At 39.2% G+C, this 10,000-nt stretch overlaps 1 protein-coding gene across 8 annotated transcripts in view; it reads right to left on the reverse strand.

The window, feature by feature from the left end:
* Positions 1-10,000, reverse strand: part of LOC122249664 (uncharacterized) — a 40,069-nt gene that overhangs the window by 23,612 nt on the left and 6,457 nt on the right. For 2 of the 8 annotated variants that reach the window (XM_043010719.2, XM_043010717.2), the window contains exons 1-5: positions 6,127-6,337; positions 1,351-1,535; positions 917-1,030; positions 500-727; positions 140-319 (exon numbers count right to left, since the gene is read on the reverse strand). In XM_043010719.2, coding sequence (XP_042866653.2) covers positions 140-319; positions 500-727; positions 917-1,030; positions 1,351-1,535; positions 6,127-6,319 — 900 coding nt within the window. In that variant the 5' untranslated portion in view covers positions 6,320-6,337. Of the gene's footprint in view, positions 1-139; positions 320-499; positions 728-916; positions 1,031-1,350; positions 1,536-6,126; positions 6,356-10,000 lie in introns of those variants that run through there. The other 6 variants (XM_086548764.1, XM_086548763.1, XM_086548766.1 and 3 more) reach the window with 4 other exon arrangements.

Here is a 10,000-nt window from a genome sequence, read left to right on the forward strand (position 1 = left end):
GGTGAAATATTGCTTGTGAAATTAATAGTCCTCTAACCTAGCAAGCACTGACAAAGGAAAAGACAAGAAAAGAAAAGAAAAATTAATCAAACTCCTTCCTACAGACATACAAATGCAACAACTAGAACAGACTACTCACCGCCATGTATGCCGCACAGCCAGCACTACGAGTCTTAGCCTTAGAATCGACTAGTCTCCCTGAGATCCCGAAGTCACAAAGTTTAATGTTACCACGTTCGTCTAGAAGGATGTTTGAAGGCTTGACGTCACGATGGATGACACCGTGGGATTCCTTAAGGTAGTGGAGAGCCTTTAAGGTCTGGAAAGAAAATGACAATAATACATGATACAAAAAATAACTAAAACAATAAGTAATGATGATGATGATGACGATAGTAAAACAACAATTTAACAACATTCCACATGTATATAAAAATCAACAATCCACCCAAACTATGAGCAGATCAGACAAAGTGCCGAGGATCCACAAGGTACTCACAGCAACAGAAATTTTGCCGAGGATAGGCTCAGGTATCGGCCGCTTGTAACGCTTGGTGAGCTTGTCCAGACAGGTAGCCATGAGCTCCATGCAGATCCAGACGTCTGAATCAGTGACGAAGCATCCTAAACACTGTACTATGTACGGGCAGTCGTGGGATTTTAATACAACCTCCAAGTCAAAGAAGACTCGCTTGGTCTCTTCTAGGTTACCTGACCGTCGCATTTGCTAGTGAGAGGAGGAAAATGAAGAGATCTATAATTCAAAATCTAATTGCTTATTAGTTCCACAGGCAAATTGAAAAAAAAATTGACAATAAAGATCTAAACTACCTTCTCCTTAAGAATTATAGGGCATATATGTCACAAAATAAATTATATATTCTACTGTTAATAGCCAAATAATCAAACAACATACCTTAACGGCAATGACTTTCTTTGAAGATTTGTGTAGCATTTTGACAACATTGCCTGATGTGCCATTACCTAATTCTGATATGTACTCCATATCTTCTATGGAACTATTATAACTCTGAAATAAAAATTTGTAAATAAATACATCAATTTACCTTGCATCAGCTATTTCAATAACACTCAAACATTCTAACAGAATCAATTGAAGGCTTTTATTCAAATCCCTTTCATCAGTTAATTTTGAATTTATGAGATAATTTTTTTTAGTTTTTATCACACTTAGAGAAGGAGGAGGAGGAGGAGGAGGAGGAGGAGGAGGAGGAAGAGAAGAGGGTGGATTAAGAGGAGATGAAGGAGATACTATAATGGAGTGGGAGGAGAAAGAAAAGAGAGAGAAGAAGAAGCACAAGGAGGAAAAGAAAGGAAGCATACACCCACCTTGCTTTCTATGATTAAATTTCCATTTTTTCTCGTGATTTCTTTGACATGTGCATCTAATTCTGAGGGGTCTGACTGCTGTTGTCTGGGTTCGAATACCAATGGCAGTTCGATTCTGGGCCGGTCTCTCTGCCGTCCTGAGATTGTGCTTGGGCGCCCCTGCAATCTCCCATCCATTATTGGAACTGAAAGCACAACAAAAGTAGGTACATGTTTAGCACAGGCAGTGGAACAATCAGATATGAAAACCACATAATGTTAAGTAACATTACTTCCTTTATAGATATAGGGTTATGTAAAAACTGAAATTTAATAGTACCCTTTAACAATAATGTTTACAAGACACCTTGCCTCTGCCACTGTCCTACATGCCACATCCAGACATCTGCAACTAGCTTCCATACCTCAGGAACTCTGGAAAACCTAAACCACCTATATTTTGATAAGATAGAGCCTGCAGAACTCCCATGTGATATATCATTTAATAACAAACTAATCCAAGCTCTATCTAGCCAGAATGTGTGTGGTGGAGGTTTGTTGTCCTTTGCCAGAGTGCTGAAGCTGGAGAGTTGGTGATCAATTGATTCTTCACCATTATAGGGTTTGACTAAATTAGATTATAGGCCTCTCATCACTAATCACAGCAAATGTCAAGCGGATATGGATCATATATAATTATGCGTAAAAAGTCCTGTTTTGAGAGCTTGAGTGAGTGCCTTGTAAAATGGTTTATGTACTTAATTACTGCCAAATAAAGGGCTTATTTCAGCAGACAAATACAGTTTAAATAACCACATTACAAATATGACTGAAAATTTTAAAGAAACAGACATTAATTAACCTCTTCAGTGAAGCAATCTGGGTTCCAATGCATTCCCTGCCTGTCATACTACTCCTATACTTTCTAAATCACTTTTTCAACAATTTTGATAATTTCCTTTCAGACAAAATGAGTTACTAAGCAATAATAAGCAAATTATCTTACAATGCCGTGTCTTCAAAAATTTCCTTTTTATTTCACTGAAGTCATATACCTGGCAGTGTCACCCTCACTGCAGTTCTGGCACCAATAATCCAAGAGGCAGTGTTCCCCCTCACTGCAGTCTGGTGATAATAATCTAAAAGGCCAGGTGACCACTTTACACTGCACCATTAACTAATTCTACTATATTACATCATAGGCCTACCATCACCATATTATGTGCAAGATATTAGATGGTTCTAGTAAATGCCAAAAATATGTAGGGTTAGTTAAGGATTTTCTTTTGCCAGTGATATCAGTAGACGTCGAGCTCTCAGACATACAGATCAAAATGGATTGAAATTTTTATAGTCAACTCCTCAAAGCAAGGTTGGTAAAGTTACAGTAAGCTAAACAATTATTTTTCACTTAGTCCTAATAATGAACGTAAAAAAAAATAATAATAATAAATAAACAAATAAAAAATAAAAATAATATAAAATAAAATCAATCATACAATGAAAAAGATAAAGGCGTGACATTATGACATAAAAAAAGACACTACACAACATCCTCTATGAAAACATCAGATTTATATATATATATATATATATATGTATTCATTACCCAACACTATTCGGTACAGTGACCCCCCCCCCCCCCAGCATGACAAAGTATCTGTCTCAAATTTGTCAAACTTTCTTGTTCTGTATCCCACCCATGTGAAGAAGCTAAAAATGCATACTTTTTGCTTTTTAGGCAGGTGTATTCTAACAGGTGTCAAGGAAGGTCAAGAGACAGACGTATTTTAAATATGCCTTATTCCTCTTCTTGGTTATGTTTTTTTGTTGTTGTTTTTTATCCTACATGTAAGGTAGAGTGGCAGGGGATTTTGCTTTCAAAAGTTACAAAATATTTTTATTCAATACACAACTGTGTGTGGGGGTAGATAATGTACAGGATTATGGGGACCTGCATATATGTGAAATAAGTCTGATAATGAGATATGACCCTCAAATACATTTTAACATCTATCTAACTATTGATAAGATAGCTAATAACCACAAACATCCAAAGTCAATAGGACTAGATTCCATGACAGAGTCAACACTAGCTTGTCTCTAAAGGAAGTGTCGGGAATGCATTCAATGTCAATCATACCAGAATGCAGATTCTACCATCTTCTCTGAACAATTCATAAGGAAACCACTCTCTCATATATTTCTTATGAAATAAAAGAATCCATAAGCCAATTTCAGAATAGATATAATGAAATAGTCACATACCAAAAAAAATGACAGCTTTCAAAGTTAAAACACAAGATGGGCGAGTATGAAAATTCTTTGCCAAGGACATTTTTCTGTCATAAACTGACAATGACACACATCAAGAAAACAAATTTCAACTTGTTAGACACAGTTTTATTCTGAACATCTATCTAACAATTAATTGAGCATCTATTTGGTAATTATCAAGAATAGGACCCCATTATTATTGGTGTAGCTTCACAAATGCCAACAAACCTCCACAACTTGTATTTCAAGGAGATTGAGCTTGGACTGTTTTATTTATTTGACCAAAAAATCACATGGGAGATCTACAAGTTCTATCTTGCCGGAATATATGCAGTACAAGGGTATTCACCAATACTTGAGCAACAAGTCTAGAGGCCAGGGTATTACGTGATACGTAAACCCGAAAACTTTGATAAACACTTGTGGGTGCATTTTCATTTTGTGCAAATATATGGACTAATAGCATTACTCTCTACGTGTTCTTTATGACTCTCGTATTATTTCTTCTCTATCTGTTTCTTGTTTGGAGAATTTGTTCACGTTCCATCATCTGGGATCTTGGCACTTTTCACAGCTCTATTCAGATTATTTAACCCATTCACTCCGGTTGACGTGATAGCACGTATTGTGGTTTTCGCGTCAGACGCCCTGGACGCGCTATGAGGGGAAGCCGTGCACTCGGGTAGAGCGAGCGGGCAACCCAGGCTCGCGGCTTGTGCGCCCGAGAATCTCGAGGCATTAGGCTTATGCGTTCGAGAACCCCGGTATTGCGACCGCGCAAAGCCGGAAAGGCCCCGGCGTGAGTGGGTTAACAAGGTAAAAGAAAAAACAACAGATTTTTCCAGAAAAAATAGCATGTGCATGCTGTATTTCCTTTCCCACTAGGCTCAATGGCATAAAAAAACAATATCTCTTTCAAAGTTTCTCTACTGTTCTATCACTTTAGAAAATAACACTTTCATTTTATTTTCTGTTTCCTTAACTTATTTCAACTCATAAACAGTGCCTCTTGAACAAATTACTGGTAGTTTCCAGAACAATACAGAAATACATACATACAAAATACTTTTTCTCACTCTTATCTAGTCGAGAGGTGTATGGCAGAGAAATGTTTCCGTATGACAATGTTCTAAAGCGTATACAATATAGTTCAAAAATTAATGAAATACATAACCTCATTTGTATGGTGATTAAAATAATAAGCCTGAAATCAATGTATCCAAAGTCTACATAGATTTTGGCCTGATCTTTTTGTATCAATTTCTCATATATGGCATTTCTGTAACACTGTAACACTTAGTAATGATTCACATGTATACATTACAATCACCCAAAAGAGCCAATCAGTGGTCTATTTCTTTAAAAAATTAATTTATTCTGTTGCTGCATTATCTTTATCAGTAGATTCACATCTTCTTGATTCTTCACTAAAAACACATATACGAGAAATATTACAGAAATCCTGTGTACATTGTAATATGCATTCATTGAAAACAAAAGTTCTATAATGTAAAAAATATGGGTAGCATTCAGCTTAAAATCTGTCAAAAACAAAATTATATTCTTCCTCATCTAACGTGGTTAAATAATAATTGGAAAAATTGTCTAAATTAATCAACCTAACACACACACACATCCAATTTCTTGTATAATATCAAAGGTTGAAAACTTTTGCCATTACAATTAGTTTCCAAAATCAACTAATGAAAAAAAAAACACAGAACAGTCCCAAGGTCTTTGCTAGTTGAAGAATGTTAATGACAAGGTCCTTGAAGAAGAAATATCATATTATGTGCCAATAATGTGGAGGAGAAGTATAATTAACAACAATAATGAAAGTAAACTGATAAATAATGGTCAGTAAAATGTGGAGAAAATACAAAACAAATGTCAACAATGGGACTGAAAATGTAAATAAATGCTCTTACATCCCCAATAAGACATTCCTTCATAATATTTACGTTTCCAAAGAAGCCAAACCGAAGCTAAAATCCATTCACGAAGAAGGAAAAACGGAGAAAAGCGGCAATAAATCGGTAATAACCCAATACCCCGAAAATCATGTGATCTCTCGCTGACAGATGAAATAGGAACCAATTCCTCCCTTTATCTCGCCCAATTTCGCCTCGTATACGGCCCCAAAACGCACTTTTCACTCGCAATTTCGGGAAAATAAACCTCCTCACTGGCAAAACTAAAGCCTAAAACCCCGAAAATATACCTGGGAACCTTCGAAGGCCCAAAAATACGAGAAAAAACGAGACGAAAAACACGATAACATCCCAACCTCCATCCAAAACCCCAAAACCTTCCCCTTCCAACCCAAGAAAAAGACGAAAAAAACGAAGAAAAGGGGAAATATCAATCCTACCTCTATCCTCAACCCCGAAACCCTTCCCTCACCACCCCGAAAAGAGGGGAAAAGGCACGAGATACGACAATAACATCCCAACCTCCATCGAAAACCCAAAACCTTTCCCTTCCCCCCCGATAAAAACCCTCCCAAAAAGGCCCACTCACGGGTCTTGGGCTTCCTCTCCGAGCCCGGCCTGCTCCGCGTGAAGTCCAGATTTAAGGCGGTGTTGATCCTGTCGCGGGAATTGGACTCATTCTCGGCCTGCAGTCGCGTCCCGATGCCTTGGATGCGGTCCTGGAGGGAGCTCAGCGTCGCCATTTTTGTTTTCCTTCGGCTCAGGAGCGGAGGCGGAGCCATCTGGCGGCGGTCGCGGGAACTACGCACGCACGCACGCACGCACACACGTACACACACGAACGAAGAACGCTCGCTTCTCGTGCTGAGCACGCACAAGCACGAAATACTACTGACGACTATGGGCACGAACGGAAGCAGGTTGGACACGATCGGATTGGTGACTGCAATGTAAATCGTCGGACGCGGTCAAGAATACGTACAGACACAAATTAAAACGACTGCGTACATACAGATCCACGCACAAGCAATCAAGGACACGGACGGAGGTGAGAAAGATGGACACACCAGCAAAGTGACGGACCAGTATCAGAGTACGTTCTGACATGTCCAAGCGTGCGAATGCCTACAGACGTACGCACGCACATACGATGAATGACAGATGGAGGGAAATAGGTAGACGGACGCAAGGTCTACAGACGGATGCAGGCAGAAATACGTTCAAATGTGCAAAGATGCGTGGATCTGTGCACACATACGTACACACACACAGCCAGTACGGACGCACACGCACACACGAATGCATGGACTGAGGCAACACGAAATACGAACGCGAAACAGACTACACATCTGAGAGCCATGCACGCATACATATGCTGATGAGCACACACGCTGACACATACAAAGATATGAACAACTCGAAACGAATGCGTATGCGCACTCACGTACACCGACAGAAGGACGGACGGACACGCACCTAAGGACTGACGGAGGGAGTACGAACTGACAAGCACGTACGAAGGGTTAGACATGAACAATACAGAAAAGGAAACGATTCCGTTTAAATATGTATACGTAGAAGTAAAGACACAGATACACAGAAGATGGAGGCAATACGAAGAGATAGACACGAAATTAAAACGTGCTGCACGTGAATGGATACAGGCAAGGACATACACACACACACACAAACACACACACACACACACACACACACACACACACACACACACACACACACACAGAGTGTGTAAATAGAGAGAGAGAGCGAGAGACAGCGTGAGAGAGCGTGAGAGAGAGAGAGAGAGAGAGAGAGAGAGAGAGAGTGAACGAGAATGGATACAGGCAAGGACATACACACACACACACAAACACACACACACACACACACACACACACACACACACACACACACACACACAGAGTGTGTAAATAGAGAGAGAGAGCGAGAGAGAGCGTGAGAGAGCGTGAGAGAGAGAGAGAGAGAGAGAGAGAGAGAGAGAGAGAGAGAGAGAGAGAGAGAGAGAGAGAGAGAGAGAGAGAGAGAGAGAGAGAGAGAGAGAGAGAGAGAACGAGAGAGAGAGAGAGAGAGAGAGAGAGAGAGAGAGAGAGAGAGAGAGAGTGAGAGTGAACGAGAGAGTGAGAAAGAGAGAGAAAGAGCGAGAAAGGGAGAGAGAGAGAGAGAGAGAGAGAGAGAGAGAGAGAGAGAGAGAGAGAGAGAGAGAGAGAGAGAGAGAGAGAGAGAGAGAGAGAGTGAACGAGAGAGTGAGAAAGAGAGAGAGAGTGAACGAGATAGTGAGAGAGAGTGAGGGAGAGAGAGAAAGAGAAAGAAAGAAAAAGAGAGAGAAAGAGAAAGAAAGAAAGAAAGAGAGAGAGAAAGAGAAAGAAAGAGAGAGAGAGAGAGAGAGTGAGAAAGAAAAATAATGATAGAGAGAGAGAAAGAGAGGGAGAGAGGGAGAGAGGGAGAGAGAGAGAGAGAGAGAGAGAGAGAGAGAGAGAGAGAGAGAGAGAGAGAGAGAGAGAGAGAGAGAGAGAGAGAGAGAGAGAGAGAGAGAGAGAGAGAGAGAGAGAGAGAGAGAGAGAGAGAGAGAGAGAGAGAGAGAGAGAGAGAGAGAGAGAGAGAGAGAGAGAGAGAGAGAGAGAGAGAAAGAGAGAAAGAGAGAAAGAGAGAGAGAGAGGGAGAACAGAGAAAGAGAAAGAGAGAGAGAGAGAGAATTGTAATGCACATATACGTACCTGGGCGCATAAATAAAGACTTCTGAGTAAGAAGACAGAGTGTCCAGGCATACAAAAATATGAAGACATACAAACATCCGTGAATGTAAATGTGTACACACAGTACATGAATATAAGACGTACAGACAGATACTAATGAATGATTTAGACAAAAATGCAGCGTTTTACGAACTAATGCAGCTATTGGTAAAGACATACTCAATTACATTCAGACTTAAATTAATCAAGTATACAAGAATAGTTGCTGGTAGTCCATACAAATAAACATTTACATGGATACACGCAGCCAAGCATGTTTGAATACTCAAACATAAACACAAACACGGCAATTTACACAGCGAATATGAAAATGTACTCATACAATTATCAGTATATCCATATAAGTGAGTATATGTCGATGTACATGAATGGAAATATATCGTTAAATATATGGGTAAATATATTTTCAGAACAGTGCACACTTGCACATCTCGTATCTGGGTCCACAGCCAACCAACCGGTTTCGGCGTTTTCTTTTCTACGTGAAAAGAGCTGGAGAACCGGATTCACTAAAGTACAATTCTGGAAAATGAAAAGGCAACTCTAAGTACGATTTTACCATTTTATGGCTATGAACCGGATTCACTAAAGTACAATTTTGGAAAATGAAAAGGCAACTCTAAGTACGATTTTACCATTTTATGGCTATGAACCGGATTCACTAAAGTACAATTTTGGAAAATGAAAAGGCAACTCTAAGTACGATTTTACCATTTTATGGCTATGAACCGGATTCACTAAAGTACAATTCTGGAAAATGACAAGACAACTGTAAGTACGATTTTACCATTTTATGGCTATGAACCGGATTCACTAAAGTACAATTTTGGAAAATGACAAGACAACTTTAAGTACGATTTTACCATTTTATGGCTATGAATGAAACATGGAATGCCAGACCACAGTCGGAGTCTTAGCGTGGATGCAAAATATCTATTGATTCATGAAACAGCGAAACGTTTCAAGTATACGCTAGAGTGAGAGTACAAAATGCGATAAACTTTGATTAACACGTATTCCCTTCACCTGACTAAGGTAACGTACTCAGGGCTGTTACTCACACAAGTCTTTGGCTCTGTTTATGAACTGGTGGTTTTCACGGATGAGAGTATGCATCATAAAATTCATGCAGATACACACCCATGCATGAATATATGTAGTCATACACACGAATACAGTTTACACATATTGAAATATATGCTGATGCAAATATATAGAGGCATATTTGAATATATATAGCCATACACAAATATGAACAAAGGCATACACAAATGTGACTGTAAACAAATATACACATACGTGAACATATACATGAATATGTACATCAGGGACGGGCAATATTTTGAGTGCATCGTGCTAGTGCTGTGTAGATCTCTATTCTTTTTTACTACCCCGCGTATATCAACTATGACTTTTTATCTTTTGCATATAACTTTAAGATACGTGATACTATTCATTTGTAAACCACCACTTATTTCGAGATTAAACTACTTCATGATACAAAAAGAGGTAGACCTACTCAAATTTAATATTATGTTCCCGTTCCCCGTTTTCTATGAATCATTATCATCATTACCTTTATCATTATCATTAGTATCCTCATTGTTATGTGCAAGTGGCGTAAATAGTCAACCCTTTCGTGTGCCCCGTTTGGCATGCGTGCCAGGGGTTGCCCCTGATGTATATAAT

This window comes from Penaeus japonicus, unplaced genomic scaffold (genome assembly GCF_977035675.1).
Source record: "Penaeus japonicus unplaced genomic scaffold, GWHDUDI00000001_assembly GWHDUDI00000021, whole genome shotgun sequence".
In the NCBI taxonomy this organism is placed as follows: Eukaryota; Metazoa; Arthropoda; class Malacostraca; order Decapoda; family Penaeidae; genus Penaeus; species Penaeus japonicus.